General features: G+C 39.7%; 1 protein-coding gene across 1 annotated transcript; it reads left to right on the top strand.

The window, feature by feature from the left end:
• The first annotated feature begins 628 nt into the window (after positions 1-628).
• prkcha (protein kinase C, eta, a) lies at positions 629-19,142 on the top strand. Its single transcript, XM_079368995.1, has 14 exons — positions 629-1,374; positions 6,729-6,792; positions 8,363-8,516; positions 8,609-8,643; positions 8,754-8,836; positions 9,392-9,521; positions 9,613-9,752; positions 9,857-9,991; positions 10,222-10,395; positions 12,219-12,373; positions 15,160-15,298; positions 15,755-15,943; positions 18,284-18,430; positions 18,592-19,142. The coding sequence occupies exons 1-14, from the start codon at positions 1,024-1,026 to the stop codon at positions 18,739-18,741; spliced, it is 2,046 nt and encodes a 681-aa protein (XP_079225121.1). The 5' UTR covers positions 629-1,023; the 3' UTR covers positions 18,742-19,142.
• The last annotated feature ends 2,179 nt before the right edge of the window (positions 19,143-21,321 follow it).

Raw genomic sequence — 21,321 nt, forward strand, 5'->3', positions numbered from 1 at the left:
CAGTACCCTGAGAGAGACAGAGAGGGAGACACACACACATGCATGTGCACAAAGCTCATTTTTTAAAGAACAAAAGAATAGCACTGAGAATTACTTCCAAATTATTTCAATTAACAATTGGAACTGTTCTTCTGCAGTTTATTTTATCCAACAAATATTTGTTCTGTAAATATCAGGAAACAACAATTTGTGTGTCCTAGTTTTTCACAACAAATCACCATAAAATTTAATTTACAATTACAAAAATAATCAAAAGGATTATATCCTCAAATCTCTAAAAATATTTTTTTTAGCAGCCATAATGAGCTCTTCGTCAGTTTGGAGGCAATACATGTAGCCCCCAGTAGACTAATAAATGTATACCACAGAGTAATTCCCCTTTCATTTATTCATGGACATCAAAGTGCACGCACAGCTTGCATTTGTTCTTTTAACAGCACAATATGAACGATATCTGTTGTCTATTATGCAGTTTAAAAAGGAGCCACTAGATGGCAGTATTTCCCCAGAAAGCAATGACAGGTGAGCCACCGCAACACCTCTAGAGAACAGAGCGATGCATCATGGTAATTACAGGCACACAATGTAAAGAAGAACTACAAATGTAACCATGTGACATACCAAACCAACAGTGACAGGCTGAGAGGGAGTTCATGTGTTTTAGTGTGTGTTCGCTCCGAGACAAGTTAATGCGGAACTTCTCGGCATGACTGTGTTGTGGCTTCCTTCTCTCTGAACGTTTTTTGAAACAGGTTCACTCAGAGACAAAGACGGGGACGCGTTTCGGGGGTCTGACTGACAGCTTAGGTCCGTGTTGTGAAGCGCAGAGAAAACACGGGGATTCGGGATGAGAGCTTGAAGACAGTGAGGAGTGACATCCAAACAGAGTATGAAGATTTTAACAATGCATTTATGACAACACTGTTGTCGTCGTCGTTGTTGTTGATATACAGTCGGTGTGAATGGACTACTTTTATGACGGTTTTTTTTGTGTGAGGCTTAACCTTAACTAATTGAATTAACATGAAGTTTAACGGTTACCTGAAGCTGCGGATAGGTGAGGCGGTGGACCTGAAGCCGACCACCTTCTCCCTCCGCCACTCTGTCATCTTCAACAAAGCCACTCCAGGTCTGGACCCCTACATCATAGTGAAGGTGGACGAATTGAAAATCGGACAAACTCACACCAAACAGAAAACGAACACGCCGACGTACAACGAGGAGTTTTGCCTCAACGTGAAGAACGGGAAACAGATAGAGCTGGCTGTCTTTCACGACACACCAATCGGATATGATGACTTTGTTGCCAACTGCATCATCCAGTTTGAAGACCTCATCAAAACCTCCAACACAGGAGAGACTTTCGAAGGATGGGTGAGTAACAAGTAGCCTGAACCTACAATGGTAATGGGCTATTATGTAAGAGTGCACTATTAATATGGTCATTAACCTATTGTGGGGGGGGGGGGGGGGGGCACCGATCACCGATCACCGATCACCCACATATTTAAGTTATACTTCTTCCCACTCCTTTGCGGACTTATAATAGCTCGTTATCCAAATGTCTATTTATTTTCTTCTGAATTATACTTTCCACTGTTTGTAATTATTATTTATTTTCTGTCTTTTTTTGTATGTTCACCATTGTCATATGTTACATGTTCGGAATCAATATCAAATCATACCCCACCCACCCCACAAATCTCCCCCCCAGAGAGTAGACTGCCACAACCTTTTTTTAGATCCAAAACTCAACTGATCCCTTTACATATAAAGCCTATACTGTAACCTATGTTCTTAGCCAGTCATTGCATAATAATGTAGAATAGAGCACTCTATTTTAAAGCTTGTCAGTAAGATGGACCTGCAGCTATACCCGCCAACACAATGCTGATCTGGATCTTAGATGCACAGATAGAAAGAAACCATCTCTGCAGCTTTAACACTTTAACACATTTAATGTGTTAAAGTGGCCATGACACAAAAGCATCAGAGAAGTAGGCCTCGGTTGTGTAGCCTTCAAACAGTCCATAATGTTACCTGGTGTGCAGATGTCGATCAGTGTATTGTCTAATGCATCAATAACAACACTTGGTTTAATTTATAGTACAGCTGCTTTGCAGGCCTAATTGATTGTTTCAGTCTTATTGATTTGATTTGTAAAAGAAAAACAACAACAATTGTTATTGTGTCGGAAATCAAACACTGACATTAGAAAAAGAATTAAATATGATATGAATGAACTTCACCTTACATCAGAGACACCAATCAGAACTTTTGATATATCAGGCCTGTTCTGATCGGGTATTGTTTAATTTATAAAGATGTATTAAAGAGTTACAGCCAATATTGTAAAAAAAAAAACAGTGTCCATCCTATGAAAAACACCTGCCGTGTCCCATGGACAAGCTGAGATCATCAACCTAATCTGATTCTTTTTTCCAGCTGACAGTTTTAATGCAGTTGATTGCCTGAAAACAATTGTCGCCTGTTCAGCTACAGCTCTTTAGAAAACTAGTGAGGGAGTGCTGATTAATATTTGGGAGGAGGTTCTGGAAAAAAACCCGCTATACTATAAAGCTTGTTCGTTACACGTGTCATTGACACTTATTGAGAAATGCCTTAAGAGCATGTCGTGTGCACTAAGCCCTGCCCTGCTGTCTGACAGGAGACCTGTCCAGTGTTCTTAAGTACAGGATTACAGAAGGACAGCACCGTCATATATTCACATCTTCATCTTGTCGAGTCGAGTAGACGTGGTGGACCTTTCACGGCTTAGAATATTTCCTGTGAACATCAGCAGATATGGTCTACTGTAGCCACACATAGCTCTGTGTTGCTGAGGTGTTAACTCTGCATAGAGGGTGCACTAACAAACATACAATATACCTGAGCTTGGCATCATTTGAGCTGCATGAACAAACATCCCTTATAGAAGTGTCCTGTTGTCGGGTGGCAAAGTTGACCACATTTTTTTAAAAATTATTATTCATATTTGACAAATTAGGTGTTAAAAGCAGTTAGTTTTATTATAGAGCAAATTGGATGTTTTCAATAAAGCATCATATGAGTCTCAGTCTCTTCCAGACTCTAGCCAAAAGTGGCTCCGACCTCTGACGAGTTACTTTCATCCCTCTAGGACTTTAAGCCTCTGCAGGTGTCAGTGATTGTAACGTGAACCTGTCGAGGCCTGGAGCAGGCTCAGGTGGCATCGACTACTATAAGCACAGCACTGTTCATTACATGCAGATTCATCTCCTGTCTGGAGACATTTTCCCCTTTGATGATGCCGTTGTTGTCAATAAAGACATTAATTCTGTCCTGAACATCCATTCTTAATTTAAAGCTTCGGATAATGAAGTAACCAAGTGGATTTCTATTATTCAGCTAAACTCTTCATTTATCCCTTAAAGAATTTGCGTATGTTTGAATTTGTGTTTCAGGAGCAAATACACTTTTGTGCATAACACCACAGCAAAGTGGCCGTAATGTCAAAAACAAATAATACTTGAAGGATATTTAAACATTTGACATGAACCACAAATACAGATAAATAACATATTTTGAAATGAATGAAGCGTGGACCTTCCCAACACACTCGTGAACACGTCTGCATTTGCTCACCACCCATGACGTCTCCAGTATATTGAAGTGGCCTTCTAGTAAGAGGAAGTGTCTTTAGCAGGGACGTGAAGTTTGTTTTGCTTCGATGATTAAAAGCAGAACTTTTTAGTTAAATCCTTTTTAACAAACCCAGAAAGCTAAAAAGGATGACTAAAGCGTCACTGTCTGAACTTTGTGCATCTCCTGCCTTTAAAATGTGCATACAATAATGATGCATTAATGTACTTAAGGTGGAAAATAGGCATGGATGTATGTGAGAAAATTAAGAATGAAAAACAATTTTGCAAGCAGTTTTGGACACCTTCAGAGACCCCTGTCATCGAATGGAAGTGGAAGTGAAGTTTGAGTGCTTGGTCTGCAGTTTTTGAAGAACTAATTCGTTACTGCATCCGACTTCTCACTTTCTACTGCAACGGACTTTCTCACTTTGAGACACATGTTGCAAAGTTGTTATCTGCTGGATCTGAGCTGCGAGGGCTTTTTGTGCTTTGTTGCAAAGTCTTGTGTGCTGCTGGGCTGGTTTCTTTCAAACACGAGGCCACTGAGCCTGAGACACAGGCCTCCACACGCCCACGCCTCTGTTTATCACATCGTTCCCACCGTCTGATCAGCTCAGCGCTCGGGGGCTCACTGTGAAAATACTGACAGCCGAGATGTTCTACTTTCTCTTTTTCCCAGTGTCTTCAACTCCTCACTAAATAACCCTCAACCCCCCCCCCCCGTTGAACTGTTGGAACAACATTTTTCATCTTTAACCTTTCTTTACTTTTTCTCCAACTTTTTAAATTTAAATTTCTCAATGTAGCGACAAATAATCAAATAATTGTAAAGAACACCGACAAGTATCGAATAAGCCTAAAGCAGCCTTCTTGACTTCTTTAACTAATAATGCAGTGTGATCACAATCATCTGTCTGAGACGTATGACATTTAAACGCATGAGGCCCATTTCCTTTGCCTCCCACGTCATGACATCACACTGTCACTTTGTTGACTTGTTGCTCACTTATTCAGTTTTGTGAAATAATATGGGTTATGATATTTATTGTCTTATCTGATGCTGAGGTTTGAAGTGTAGAAGTCTGCCCGAGGGGCTCTGAAACTGAAAGTCAGTGAGATAATGGCCTCACAGATAAAGTGTTCTGCCTGCTGGAGTGAAACGGGCCCCATCGCCTGTGTCTAAAAAAGACACTTCCTCCTCTGTGATGAAGCATTAAATGTTCTGCTTTAAACGACACCCTCATGCTGTCATCACCAACATTTCATATGCTATGCAGAATCGCTCCAATTGAATAGATGACAGTTTTAATTTGAAAGAGTTACTGGCAACATTTGTTGTTACTCTTTCCTCATTATTGAACATGTATATGTATGAATTTATTCTGGGATACAATTCTGGGTATTTGTTCTCTGCTCTAATTGTTCTATTTGCAAAGCCAATAACCCATACAAGGTTTATTATATGTCTCCTGTGTGTAACACAAAGGTTTAAATATCAAAGATGACACACAAACACTGAGGAAGTTGTCACAGTCAAACTGGCTGTCTAGACTGTAGATTCGGACTCCCGATATAAACAGGCAAGTGGACACAATATGGAGATATTTGAAAAGATATGAAATGATCGCTTCCTTCAATTGAAAGTTCGACACTTAAGTACCAACTGAGTGGTCACAACTGAAACCGTGTGTGTTGCTGTTTGTGGATGAACTTTTTTTTTTTCTCTCGGCGTGGGTGGACAGTAAGTGCAACATTTATAGATCTGAAGCATAACATAACTTATGTTTCCATTCAGAGGTCGCTGTGCAAAGTGTCTTGTTCTGCCTGCCTGTCACTGTTGGCCTCTTAAAAGACCCTCTCTCACTGTTCAGTCCTTTTTGATCCCATGTCTGCTTGAGTGCTGCAAAAATCCCAATCACGAATATTTGAAGCGAAATCGAGATCACGATTTTTAAACACAATCACTTGAATATTTGACATCTGCCTCCCATGCATTTATCAAGCGTCAACACTCTGAACACCTAAAAGGCAAGACATGAAATAATAAGTGTGTGGAAGTGTCAAACAAGGGTGGCAGTCTAGAGGTGTTGCGTGCGCCGTGTACTGAGGTTAGGTTCTCGTCGCAGCAACTCAGGGATGGAAACTGACCGCGGCCTTTGTCTGCGTCCCACACCCCACTCCGTCCTCGCTTCATTTCCTGTCTCACTCCAAAAATATAACTACGAAACATGAAATAATGATGATCAATAAATGACTTTATCATTTGTATTTGCGGTAGTGGTGATGTGCTCTTATGGCCTAAATATTACAACAAACACTTTAATCGCACATGACGAGACTTGGGAACAACATGACAGTAATCATTTCATCTATAGTCTTCAGTTTTTATGATCATGGAAATTTCACCTGGATTAATTGCCCAGCTCTAGCATCGGGTCAAAACAACCTCAGCAACCAGCCAGACCTGCCAGACTGGCTTTGTTTTCTTTCTGTTCTGGCGTCCAAATTCCTCCGACGTTACAGACACGCTGAGGAATGAAAAAATATGAAGCTACATAGCTGCATCTCTCCTGAAGGTCTGATGCTCAATGTTATGTAACACAGAGTTATTCTATCTATAGTACTTTATATATATATATATATATATATATATATATATATATATATATATAGCATGGTCTTGTTACCTGCTCTTTCGTTAATGTTAACAGACAAACAGTAAGGTCCTTTACCTGCTTTTGTAAAGTGTCTCGAGATAACGACTGTTATGAATTGACGCTATATAAATAAAGATTGATATATATATATATATATATATATATATATATATATATATATATATATATAGCACACAATAGCACACAATATTGAACTTTAAAGTATCATTTCCACATTTTTAAACGTGCTTTATTTCTGTCAGCTAAACAAGCTTCTTTTGTAATATAGATTATTTGGGGGTATATATAGTTAGTTGAGATTTTGTTCCCCAATTGCACGTTAGTCCTGTTAGAACTGTGCTGGATCTTAATATATTTTTGTACTGTTTCTGGTGGTTAGCAATTTGAGTAGCCATAAAGATAAAATTGTGTGTTTGTGTGTCTGCAGATGGATTTGGAGCCCGAGGGCAAAGTTTACATCCACATTACCCTCACTGGATCCTTCATTGATGGTAAGTCTGCTGCTCTAGACTGTACAACTGCTCAAAGTTTCTCCCATGCTCGAGCCCTTTAATAGCTGATATGTACCTGCGTAACAGTAGAGGCCCTAAAGAATAGGTGTGCAAAGTGTCACTGTGTGACTGACGTTGGCTGGTATGTGCCAGGTATGCTTGTTTTTTTTTCTTTGGATGCCATGTGTTCACAGTTTGTCTGAACACCTTTGTGTCCTCCCTCCCTGATCTTTTCAATGTCGCCATCCTGACGCACTGCAAAAACAAATTCTGTAAAAGGGAGGAGGGCCTTCAAAAATAGCACAGAGCAATAAGAGTTAGCCACTGATAATGCAAAGAAATGAACAACCTCACTCGCGATTTCCAGATATGACACCGCTCCCAATGCGTGTTTTTTTTTGTCATTTAATGACTGAACTGTATGCTTTGAGTTTTGAGCTGTTTATTTAAACAGCCTTTGGATCATTCAAGGAGATTAACATCATATGTTTGGGTATTTCACTGAAGTTAGCTGAATAAAAAAAAACCAATTTATCATTCAAGTCATTCTGGGAGGGCTATGAATCTGTCATTATAATTTGATATAATATAATATTGAGCTACAGCAGAGAAACATAAAAACGTCTTTCAGTCCAAAGCGTCTGTTTTTGCGAAGCCCCCTTTCACACTAAAACCACAAAAGTATCATGTTTGCTGGGGGAGGTGACGGCTCAGCAGTTTCCGTGATGCATGTACGTGTGTTTGTTTATAACCTCAACCATCCCCAAGGCTTACTTTAGTTAAACTGAAATACACGCAAACAAACCATACAGATATGTACCACTGTAGAACGATGTGCACATGAATCCACACTACTGAGTTTCTAAAGGGCTTGTCTACTCTGCCTTTTCGGTCCTGTCATTAATCAAAAATAAAACATGTAAATAAAATAACATATCTTTCACAGAAAACAATCAGGATGATATTCTTCTGATAATTCTTTAAGACAAAACTAGAAAGTCAGGACTTCTTGATAGGCTGAGGTCATTCCTTTTTCAAACATTTTCTCGAGCAAAGATGTCACACTGCTGCTTGTACCAACTTCTGAAATGAGTCAGTTTCCTGACTTTGCATTTTGAAGTTGTCCATTATTCTAAATTAAGCTCAGTCATGGTGCAAGCTGGCCGCAATAGTCTGATAAATGAAGCTATTTTAAAGATTTTGACTGACTTTGTGGAATTATAATGGGTCAATTATAACATGGGAAACTTACCATCAAACAGTTTATTGTTATGACTGGAAATGCAGCACATATAGTTACGTCCATTTGGAGCTGCATACACACTTCTGTCGAAGTGTCTTCCTGTTTGGCTGCTTGACCCCGTTAAAGTATTTTGAATATTACTGCTTTCAAGAAAACCCTCAGTTTGATAAGGAACCAATCTTAATGCAGATGTTTTTTAAACCTTAACCTTTATGATATTTAGAGTAAAAATAATAATAATATGGACTTTGGAATGATTTCCTTTTGCTCACTTTTTTCAATCCTGTTGTTTGAACTCAAATGGTTGCTCTCGTTCTGCATTTTCAGACGACGCCATCGTGAAAGAGAAAACCTACAAGCAGTTTACGAGGAAGCGACAGGGGGCCGTGAGACGAAGGATCCACCAGGTTAACGGACACAAGTTCATGTCCACCTTCCTCCGTCAGCCCACCTTCTGTTTCCACTGCAAAGAGTTCATCTGGTGAGAAAGTGGAGCAGGGTGGAATCAGTGCTTCCTGCATGCATCTGTGTTTCCTGTGAGCTGGATCTGATGTGTCTCTGTGTCTGTTATAGGGGGGTTTTTGGAAAGCAGGGTTACCAGTGCCAAGGTGAGCTGGACATGTTTTAAATGTAAACTCTCTGATTTTTGGCCCACTCACTGTTATCATGAAGAGTTGAGAGTTTGACCCTGAGTGTTTTTTTTGTTTTTTTTCCTAAGTCTGTACCTGTGTGGTTCATAAACGATGCCACCAGCAGGTCGTCACAGTGTGTCCACTCATGAAGAAGCCAGCTAAAGAACAGGTAGGACGACACTTTAAATAAGCCAAAAACACAGTAAAATGTGCTGTTTATTTGTATCCACAGATCACTGTATTGGTAGTCAAATGATCAGACACTTAATCATAAAAGATAGCAGGGGTTTTGACAGCCCCCTCCTATACGCCCTCACGCACTTGTGAAACACAAACACCTCTGATTAACACCTGCACTGATAAACAGACTGTACGTGTTCCTGTTTTTGTATTAAGCTGGCCACTGAACCAGAACGCTGCAGCATACCCGACTATATTTATCTTTCCATGAGCATGTATTTTAGCTTGAAAAATGTATCTTTAAATAATGTTTGCTTGTTGGGATCTCTTTTGGTCATCTCTACAAGTTTCTCTTCCTCTGGGAAACTAAAAGAGAAGCAAATGCAGCAATAAAACAGAAACAAGGTTCAGCTATGTCCAAATTAGGAACTAAAGATTGTTCACAGTTCATGTGGCTGCTTGTGTTTAGTTAAATCATATACGCCGTGGTTCAGTGCAACATAATGTGTGAAAAAGAGATTACAGTGTGGTTTTACCTCTGCAGCCCATAAACCAGGGTTTCAGCATCAATGTCCCTCACAAGTTCAACATCCACAACTACAAGTCGCCCACCTTCTGCGACCACTGCGGCTCTCTGCTGTGGGGAATAGTCCGGCAGGGACTGCACTGTAAAAGTAAGACACGCGTCACATGTCCCAACATCAGGACCTCAAATGCTAATTGGTCTTATTAAATGCTCCTGTCTTGTATTGTTGCTCTCCTCAGTCTGTAAGATGAATGTTCACATCCGCTGTAAAGGCAACGTTGCGCCCAACTGTGGGGTCAACAGTGTGGAACTGGCCAATAAGCTTGCAGAGATGGGTCTGCAGGCTGGAGGACTCTCTAAACGCAACTCAGTGTCAGTGGTAAGGCTGAGATTTTCTAGAACGAGTATTAATTTAATTTTTTTTTTTTTTTTTTGGTCTTAATCAGCCTGATGTAAGTGATGTTTTGTATGTTTCTCTGGCAGGCTAAAAGTGCAGGTTCGATGAGAGTGCCTTGCCCTGAAGGGAGAGAGAGTACAGAGTTTCAGCCTCAGACCCCCCGGCTCGGCATCTCAGACTTCACGTTCCTTCAAGTCCTCGGCAAGGGCAGTTTTGGCAAGGTGGGTATGACGGGAGGGTAATGTGAAATATGCTCTTCATGGATCAATTATGAGTAATGTGAAGAAGTGGAATATGTATCACAATCAAAACAGTGAAACATGTATGTGATCAAGTTATAAAAAAAAAAAGACTCATCCGCTCTGAAAGGATTTGAATCAACATAATGCAGAGTTTGTTGAACACCGTGAATTATCATCAATCAAAGTCATTGTTTCTGGTTTGTTTGCAGGTGATGTTGGCGAGACTCAACGATAACGAACGAGTGTTTGCAGTGAAGGTGTTAAAGAAGGACATCATTTTGCAGGATGATGACGTTGAGTGTACCATGACGGAGAAAAGGGTTCTGTCATTGGCCTGCTGTCACCCGTACCTTACACAGTTGTACTGCTGCTTCCAGACACCGGTCAGTACAAACAGTCTTTAGCAAACATGCTAAGTTTTATCTCTAATCAAATACCTTTTTTTCCTCTCTGAAATATTTTCAGATTTAGTAGTCTTTGTTTGAACAAGTGCTGTGTAACTACATGCATCTAAGAAAAAACTATATGTATTTTTCATCCTGATTTTGCAAAGTATAAAGTGTTAATTATTTTTCTTACCTTAAAGTCATTTTGTGATCAGTTCTAAGCATAAATAATTACAAATAACCCAGTTTGAATGCTTTGTATCTTATGAAGTAAATTATGTTTGAATCTTAATATGTTAATTTAAACACAATGAATATGCTCATTGAACACAGGTCATCTAACAAATAAATTATTCACGTAAAGAAATCATTTTTGCTTAACTTAAATTCTATGTATTCTGTATTGAAAATATCATCAATTGATTTAGTAACTTAACACAAACAGGGTACAATTAGGTATACTGTTGTATGTACTGTTAGATTGTCGGACTCACAGGGTTGTAATGTGTATATTGGTCAGCAGGTGGCAGCACTGCCTCAGCTGGAGTTCGAGGGGCTTCTGGCACTGTCTGCTTCCTTCTAATCTGCTTTTTGTTTAACCCCTGCTGACCTACTTAAACCTCATGTCAAAATAGAGCGACAGGAAGTGAAGAATTTACTCAGTGACAATCCTGACGGATTCACACACAGCAGATTATCCTTCGTCCCACTGTAGAATATTATCTTCACTTGTGTTTCTATAAATATAACAAAGACAGCCGTGAAATTAATCAGTTGTCAAATGTAAAACACTGCTAATGTTTATTACATGTTTACAATTTATGGAGTTATTTTGTATCCATGTTTAGCTTCTTTCAGGTGTTAGTTTAAAACAAGTTTCCTATAACAAATGATGAAGAAATGTTCTTCATGAAGTTTACAAAACAGCATTGATCATTAACGCCATTGACCAGGGTAAATGTTGGATGTTGCAGCTAAACTTGTGAAGTCACCACATTGATCTAAAATATGTTTTAAAAAAAAAAGTTTAAGTCTAGAGTATTATGATAAGGTTATATTTCATTTTTATACTGTCAGGTTCTGAGTGTTTGCACTCAACCATTTACACACAAGTAGCAGACGTGTGTGGTTTATAGGAAAAAGAACCTCCTACTAAGAGAAACTTCTGAGTTTGACACTGTGTGAGATAAGTTTGAAGAAAGAAAACATTTGAGTTCAGTAGTACTGTGACCTGCTTTTTAGAATATAGAAATGAACAAGATTCAATAGAAAGTTCAAATCAGAAATGTTGTAGTCTGGAGTTTAAATTTCTCACACATGGACCTCACACAAAGGTCCGCCTTCTCTGCCTGTGCAGCACATCATTATGTAAAATAATATATGTAATCTCAGATGAAACAGCAGCCCGCTGTCAACCACAGAGCAGCTAAACTAACTCAGCAGTGGCTGAATGTCTCGATCGCTTCAGGAAGCTTTATGAGCAGATCTATACATCCAATCTCCTGCAGTATTTTTTCACCCTTCATGATCTCATTTTGTAGATCATTTATCGACCACAGTCTGTAATGAAAAAGAAAGATTTATGGATTTGATCAGTTCTCCTTTTTGCCCGGCTGACTCTCAGCTGCGGCTAGTTGCACAGAAATCCATTAAACAGACATGTGAAATTTATGAGCAGCAGACGTGCATCATCCTTGAAGCAATCTCTGAATGTCAATGGTCATGGCTTCTTGGACTGTTTAATAACCCAGGAGCTTCTGGGAGGCTTGTGTGCAGTGCAAAAAGTCTAAATGCCATCTCCTTGCTTCCTCTCTTTGAAGGACCGGCTCTTCTTTGTGATGGAGTTTGTGAATGGGGGTGATCTTATGTTCCATATCCAAAAGTCGAGGAAGTTTGAAGAGCCAAGAGCGCGTTTCTACACGGCAGAGATTACCTCCGCTCTCATGTTCCTGCACAGCAAAGGCATCATCTACAGGTGTGAATCAGGCAACACTTACATTCATCCAATAGGATGGGCCTTCAGAAATCCAACATGTTTGTAAACAGGAAGATCTCGAGAGTTTAGTGCAGTGTCTGTCCATCATTACTAAATAATAAGACAAACCGCTCCATTAAGGAAATCACGTTACGGCTCTTATCCCAGCGTTTGGGATTTGACTTTATTGTTTGAGTTCTTTTTTAGGATGCTGTTATCCCCAAACAGGAGTTGGGAGACAAAGCAATGGTGTCAGTGAATGATGTTAATGAGGGGGCATCATGTGAGCTTAATCCTGGGTTATATTTAGTGGTCCATGTGGCTTGTTTCAACCAGCACCGCATAGCATGACAGTCATCTAAAGAGGCCACAAGCAGTTTGCATGCTACTACTAAAATAATGTGGCATGTATTAGCGTGCACATCAGGCCAGCAGTTTAAGAAGAGCAGAGTTCATACTGCCTCATTTAAAATACGGTCAAGCCTCGTAGTTAAAGAAGTTAAACAAATGTTTAAAGATGTCTTTTTAAAAATGCTGTGATTTGTTGAAATGACAAACCTTGTTTTCTTAAAGGATTTGAGATTTGAGGACTTGATTTAAACGGCACGTTTTCATTGAGACAAGCCAATTAGACAAAAGTCTATGCAAGGATCACCGCCTTTGTGAGGCTTAGAAAGTGATGTTGAGCTTGTGCAAGAGATGTCTTTCTTTGCTCCAACCTCTAACCACAGTCAGACTCACGATCTCACTGCCTGCGTCAAAGTCTTTGTCAGAACTTCCTCATCCTTTCATCGGAAATTTTAAGATTAATGCAACGCTGCATCAACAACTGACTGTGTTATTGTGATAAAGTTCATATCGTGATCCAGTGAGTCAGTGATCCAGATGTGAATTGTTGCTTTTGTTTCCACACAGTCTGACTGACAGACTTATCCTCTTTTTTTCCCCCAAAAAAACATTTTTATGGGGGAAAAAAAACAAAACAATAACTACACAAAAAACACTGATAAGAATGTAGAAGAAAATAATGAAAGTGAATTGCAGAGTAAAGAATAACTATGCACAATCCCCCACCCATGTCCCCACTCAGCACATCATGACCAACACACATATGAATGGGTACTTGTGCAATACAAAAGAAGCAACAGTAATAGGCACACTTTTAATCAGGTAAGACCTCTAAATTAGTGAAACTTAATTTTCTCAAGTTTAAAAAAAACATGACATCTTTGAGCCACAGGTAGATAGACGGATATTTAGCAGACTTCCAATGCAACAATAAAGAATGCCTTGCTAGTAAGGATGTGAAAGCTATGTCTTTTTGTGTACTGTTAAGAGCACAGGAAGGACTCAGGAATCCCAAATACTGTATGGCAACCAGAGGACAATGTTGAAGATTCACCCCAATAACTTAATAGTAAAAATAATAGTAAAATAACCCACCCAGAAACCTTTCAGATCAGGACAAATACAAAAAAGATGTGGCTAAGGTGGTATTTATCACATTTGTCTTCCGCTTGTGAATACAGTTTCTGACTGACAGAAACACTAAGTCAGACTTGAGTGTCCTGTGTGCCGAGGGACACTGCTGTGGCTTATATGATACATTACATGCAGCCCTCTGTTGCCCCTCAATGACAAGAGAGTATGGGAATAAAAGAGTGTGGAACAAGATTATTTTTTCTACACAGACACCGTCATACTAACAAAAAAGGATTGTAAAACATGTTCAGTAGAGGCCACATTTCTGGAGATGATAACCAGAAACACCCTCTTAAACATGGATACATTTACTCTCTTGAGTTTTTCAGGGTCAAAGCCCAAACATCCTCCAAACTGTGCTGTACAGCTGAGGGGCCATGATGCGAAAGCTTCAGCTCTCTTTAGGCGTGTTTGTTAGAGTGTGAGGGACAGTCACCATGAGCATGTGAGTCACTGTGTAGTAACCAGATAAACCAGACCAAACCAGATGAATCCATCCTTTAAAAGCTGTAATAGTTGTGTAAATGCTGTTGTTTCATTATATTGTCTGGGGTGACAGAAGAGTATGTTCCTTCTTGCTTTAGTTTATCTCTATAAAATGTAAATGACATTGGTCCATATTAAAGTCACCTGCTCATAGATTAAAGATGAAGTCTATAGCCCACACCCAGCAGCTTTAATCTCTCTGTCAGATGACAAATCATCAGCACAATATTTCCCCATGTTTCTTCAGTTATTGGGATATCTATGTGCATCGTCAGCACATGAAGGAGATGCTTCCTCAGACACTTTAGATATTAGTAGATGTTGTTTAGATTCAAGTCATATCAAGAATTGTTTATTGCTTTCTGTGGAGAGTAAGGAGCACGTTTACTGTACTGAGTTTTATTTATTTATTTATTTTTTATTACAGAACATTTCCTCAGGTCATTTGGTATTTCATATAAAAATAATCTCTACTCTAGCCTTCCCTGGAGGTAAGATAAATGATGGCATCAGGTCATATTTTCCATTTGTCATCCCAAGGTGTCAGACTTCTCCTGGCTGATGTTGCTGTTTTTGGCTCCTGCTGCTACAGAAGCTTTTCTGTCCTCAGAGGACCTCTTTTTGGTCTCACCACACATGTCTGCCTCCTCTCAATATAAATAGAATTACCAGCAAAAAGGAATGTACTGTAAGGAGACTGAGCACACACATGACATTACAGGATTTTAGTCTTTTACATCCATCTGACTTCATTCACATCCTGCTGCATAGCAATAAATGAGTGAATTTCTGATTTCTCTGTTTATCTTGCCTTTCAGGGATCTGAAATTGGACAACGTTCTTCTCGACAGAGACGGTCACTGTAAGCTGGCAGACTTTGGCATGTGCAAAGAGGGCATATTTGAAGGTGTGGCCACGGGAACTTTCTGTGGGACCCCGGATTACATCGCCCCAGAGGTCAGTATTTGCATATTGTAAAATCAATGTACACTAATTTACCTGGAGCATTTTGGTACTGTCTTATATACATTTAAAAAGATTTAAACATATTTTAATGACTTTAAAATACTGGCTGCTCAGGTCTTTTGAATTCTTATGATGCAATTCCCTTTTCCATTTCTGCTCCATCACACCACCTCACTAAAACAAACACTGCGGTCAGCCTCCTCCCTCCTGACGGGAAGGCATCCCTGGTTTTTAGGTTTTAGGTTTTTATAATAAGGGATTAAAACTGTGTCTGCCTCCATGTTCAAGGGATTTTTCTATTCACCCAAAAACCGTGCATATGAATTTATGAAAGGCTTCTTTGCTGTCAGAAACACTACCACCTCTGTGTAGCCTCACTGGCAGCTCTCTGAAGCTCTCTGTGCAGTGGCGTTTCACTTTAATGTTTGCTCTGTTACATTTCCACAGATCCTGCAGGAGATGCTGTATGGGCCCTCTGTGGATTGGTGGGCTCTCGGGGTGCTGCTGTATGAGATGCTGTCAGGACACGCCCCGTTTGAGGCTGAAAATGAAGATGACCTCTTTGAATCTATCCTCAACGAAGAGATTGTTTACCCGTCTTGGCTTAGTCAAGAGGCTGTGAATATACTCAAAGCTGTGAGTCTTTTCGTTTAACAGTGTTGTAGATGGAGAACAAAACAAGAGAGGCTTTATCTTTTTGAAAAACATGAACCCTTTTTTAGATTTTCTTTGTCTGTCTAACTTTAAACAAATTCCCCATATCCAGTAAAAGAGAAACTCAATTATCACTGCAGCTTTGGCCAGCATGGTCAGGAAAAACCCCCAAAACTATTTGTGTGAACATTTACTGAAAGACTACATTTCCTGCATTCCTGACAGTTGAGCTCATGCCTTTAGTGTCATATATTGAGATATCAAAGGTTGGATTTCAGGATTTCTAATGTCAGGGTTTGTTATTTGTTGTCCTTCAGACTGTCTGACACTCTGACTGCAAAGTGACTCGCAGCTCAATGGCAAGCTGTATGGCCTGGGTGCTCTTACATAACTATATTAAGGCATGGTTGACTGCACAGCCACACACATGCTATAAATACCACGGTACCCCCGTGCTCCATTCCTCCCGCTCTTTTCCCCCAGTTCCCCTCCTCTCTGCACCCTCTTCTCCTCTTCCTACGCACCCTCGTCTCCTCCTTTTATTCATGTTTTTATCCCAGCGCGCATGAGCAAGCACTGGACCGATCTCCCCTGGTGATTTATGTCAGAGCTGCCAGTGTCACATGTTACGTAAAGATGCATGTCAGTGTGAGTGGATTTGAATGCTGCTGCACTATTTATACTGAGGGTTGAGCCGTTGTAAAGTTCTCCTTGTTCCTATTCCCAACCTCATGGACTTGAGCATCAGGTTAAGTTTCTAATGCTTCCCATAGAAATGTTGAGTTTGTTAGGAATAATAACTACATAAAAATACTGAAGGTTATAAAAAAAACAACAAGTCCAATTTGGTTATCTAATGAATTTATTTATTAGGTAAAGTGTCTTGAGTTAACATTTGCTGGTAATTAGTGCAAAACAAATAAGGATTAATTGATTAATTAATTTTTCTCTAATCATGAAATGCTACTCAAACAAAGTGACTCGATCAAGTTGCTTTTATTTCCCAATCAATACTTCAGTCACAATCTCTTCAAGCTATATTGTTGTAAATGTCAGTGTCTTACAGTGCAGAAGACGGAACCATCATGGATTTAATATTTACGTTTCTTCATTACCATCATTTACCGTCGCATCCAAAGCTGTTTATGACTCATTTCCTCTCCGTTTGACTATGAAATTATTGACTTAAAGTCTATAAGACCTGCCATTGCTCCCCTGTTGTGTTGGAGAACAGCTTCTTCTTCATGAAGACGTGCTGACTCAGCACGTCTTCTATTAAGAATGGCACAGCTGACGTGTAACCATGGAAAGATGGCACCAGCTACAGTGGAATATTTTTTTTCCCAGATTTTGTCGTCTGTTAATTCCTGAACTGAGCGACCCCAGCGTGTGTGACTGACTCAGTCATTTCCACTTTAAGCACTATACTGGTGAACTGTGCTGTTGGATATATGTTTTAGTCACTTAAAAAACAAATCAGGCCATCAGAATAGAGGTCACAAATCCCCGACGACACTGCATGAGCAGTGAACTATGATGTCAACATTAATGTGTTAAGTTTTACCACTTGTTCTGTTCTTTTTAACTCAATTTAAGTGCCATGTTTAATTGTATTTAGTTTTAACTGTGATACTTGTTAGAGCTGATTTACCAATCAGCAATGGATATTAAATGTTTCCAATGTCTTTGGGTTTATCTGGAGGCTCGTTGTTATGGTGAAGTCGACTCTGAATGTCACCGTCAGCCTTCAGGTGTGCACAAGCTCACCAGCCAAGAGACAGACAAACATCATTTGTTTTGAACAAACTGAAAAACAGTTAAAATCAAACAAACTCCAACGCAATTTAAAGTGTGTTTTGTTTGGGCCTCTCCCTCTGGCCTCTATTATATGATAGTGGTGTAGAAACGGTTGGCGCCCAGCAGGTAATTCAATGCTCTATTGTCTTATTGTGTACAACACCAGGAAGTTAAGACACCTCAGTTGGTCTACTGAACCCTGTTAAACTTTGTGAAAGGCACAAGGCCCAATCCAGGGTGTGTGTTTGCTTGTTTTTTTGTGAAGGGAAGGGAGGCGGGGACTGACTGGATATCAAACTGGCTCAAGTCCAGTTTGGCTGAACTCCAAAAAACAATCTTTCTACTAACCTGTGCCAAAAATGTCCCCACTTTGTCAGATCCTAAACAATCTGCTGAAATCCTCTGATGCCATTCTTTTAATACTGGTTGTTTGCCCTTGTTCTTGTCATACATGCTCTTTCTTAATCATTAGCAATGTTTTAGTATATAGTGTCAGTCTGTTCATCCAACTTTTTGTTTTCATAGTTATTGACCAAAAATCCGGCCAGGCGTCTCGGTTGTGTGGCCTCTGAGGGTGGAGAGAGTGCAGTGACCAGCCATACCTTCTTCACTGGCATCGATTGGGAGAAGCTGAATCGTAGAGAAGTAGAACCACCTTTCAAGCCCAGAATCGTAAGTTAGAGCACTTCACTGATGGCATTTTAATAGTGGTAGGGATGTTAATGAAAACACTCGACAGACATTACGTAGTGTTTGACTTTGTCTTACCTTGTCTCTCTGACTGCTACTGAAATGTATAAACTGCTGATTATCTCCTCATTGTTCTCCTCCAGAAAACACCAGAAGACGTCAACAATTTTGACCCAGATTTTACTCAAGAAGAGCCCACCCTCACACCTATCGACGACCCCCTGATTCCCTCGATCAACCAGGAGGAGTTTCGAAACTTCTCCTTCACTTCGCCTGAACTATTGGAGAACTAGACTTCTCCTCATTGATCCACCAGTCATCCCTTCTTCTCCGTTGGTGTGTGTCTTTGTCACGGACAGTTCCTGCAGCACGTACAGTCTGACACTGTTACATTCCCCAGAGACGCCAAGGTTCAGAGTGCCGAAGGAGTCAGCCAAACACATGCTTGACAAGAACAGGAGCTGCACTGTTAAGCACTCCAGTAATTTCCAGAAACGTGGCGCGTGATCAACTTTGAAATGACATTATGTTTTCACTATGTTGGAGCTCCAGCTTTGTTTTTGACAGGTTGATGTGAAACTTGTGCGAGAAGGGTATACATTGTCATTTTTTTTCTACATTTGCTCAGATTCAGACCGACGGGTTTGTTTCCAGGTACTACTTCAAATTAAATATATATATTTTTGGAGTGTAAGGGCATGCTTTGTGTTTCATTTTAGCACTTTCCAGAGAGAAAGAAATCAAGAGTTTGTTTGACTCCGTCTACTTTAGATTTCCAGAAAAAAACAGCTGCCAGTTGAAATCCTGGAAGGACTGAGTGGGCAGATGAAATAGCTTCTCACTGACGTGATCTCACTCTGGGAAAGAAACAATTCACACAGACATGCACCCACTAGCTAAATGGAAGTTAAAGGGATACTTCACCCATTTGCATGAAGCTGTGTATCTTGAATGGTCATGAATCCAAACCTCATTTTGCCCTGAGACAAGAAAAATATGTTTTTCTTTGCTTGAAAGTTTTCTTCATGTGAAAAAGCGTCATATTGCATCACATAAAGAAAAATTCCAGGTTTCCAGGTACCATGTTTCTAATGATACAAAGCTTCATGTAAATGGGTGAAGTATCCCTTTAAATCTGTAATTTTTCTAAACAAGATAATGAAACTTCAGTGAGGTGAAATAAACAGCAGAACATTCTCTTAACTTAATACTATAATCATAAACACGATTACAAAGAGGGAAAAAAAACAATTTGTCTAAGTTGCAGGTGTCAGTTATAAAGTAGGTCATGTGTATTACTTTTTTTTTTTACGTCCTTTAACCACAACTTGGCAACCATCTCGGTGACTATGTACTGTGTGGTGATTCATGTAGACTGGAAGTTTGACTATTTCACCACACGGTCTCCCTGAACAGAGGGCTTTAAATCAGTTTTGGTGAGTACAACGTTTTCTGAAGAGTAACAGTAAATGTTCGCCGATGCCTATATTTTAGGTCCCTGAAAAGATATATGGACTTGAACAGGGACATTTTCAAACATGCAAATAAGAAAAAGTAATTAAATATTCTCCCTGTCGCACACTTACAACATCTCTCACTGCAGGATTGAAATTGATACTTTTGTAGGAGGCAGTAGAAAGAAAGAGAGACCTTGCAATTTTAGAAACTTTAACCCTGCATTACAGTAACATCAAATCATCTGGTGGAGGGCGTTAGTGGTTCCTTTTGTCATCACAAACCAGTAAGAGATGCTGTAAACAGGAAATCATGCTGGACCATTACTGCCGCCTTTGATAGAGACAGGAAGACACTTGAAGACAGAATCTTGCTTTTGTGATACTTTTTGAAGAATTTATACAGCACGTTACTGCTTCTGGTTCTAGAAATGGAAACTAATCAAACAAAACAAAAACAAAGGGAAACACTTTTATTGAAAGGAGCATGCTCCAAGCTGTAACTGCCCATGGATGAACAGCCCTGACCTCACAGGTTAAGGATGGACACTTCCTGTTAGTTTGAAGGAGGAAGTCACCACATCTGTTTATCTCCTCAGCCCACTCTCCTGAGGAAGACAGCGAAGCTTAATACAGTTAATTGGCTTTGGATACGCAAATGCCTCAAAGCAAAAACAAGTCTTGTCTTGTAATAAAACATTATGTTTGCAAGTGCAAGTGTGCATGTTGAGGCTTCTGCTAAACTCTTCTTGTTATGCTTTAATCCTTGCTAAGTCTCTGGCTCACCTTAAATACTATTTCAACTCAAGTTAGAGATGCATTGATCGCAGGGACTTTGCTGTGCTTGAAGCTTCCTCTAACAAAGATGTGTGCTTTACAAAAAACAGGACATTGGATTAAATGACTTGACTTTTTGTTTGCCCATTAAAGGGGCCCCTGTCTGGCAGTTTTCCTCGGGTAATGTCTGAATGAGAGGAGAGATTGAAGAGCCTTGTCTCTACTTTCATTACAGTGACGTACTGATGGCTGCCAGCAGAGTCTTTGCACTGCTTGATTGAATCAGTGCCTGAGTGGAGGATACCCCAAAGTTGGACCAAATAATGAAAGACACTTTTAAAGCAGACATTTTCCCATCTTTTTCCCCTGTTCAAAAAAGTTCAGTTTTTTAAAAAATCTTTAAAACTTTCTACAAGGATGAAAACATGCTCAGGAAGCAGAATCAGATCAGAAATTACAAAGACGATGCAATCTTACTTTTACATTTCAACATTTCCCTTTTCAAAGCTGTGTTAATCGTGTTATCACACAGCAGAGAGTCCCTTCTTAGCATTGGATTGAACTTGTATGTGCTAAAGATTGCATCACATAAAAGAACCAGCATTTGTTCGTAGTTTCTGCGCACTTGATGAGTGTCGCTCA

Source organism: Symphodus melops, assembly GCF_947650265.1.
Source record: "Symphodus melops genome assembly, chromosome: 19".
Lineage (NCBI taxonomy): Eukaryota > Metazoa > Chordata > Actinopteri > Labriformes > Labridae > Symphodus > Symphodus melops.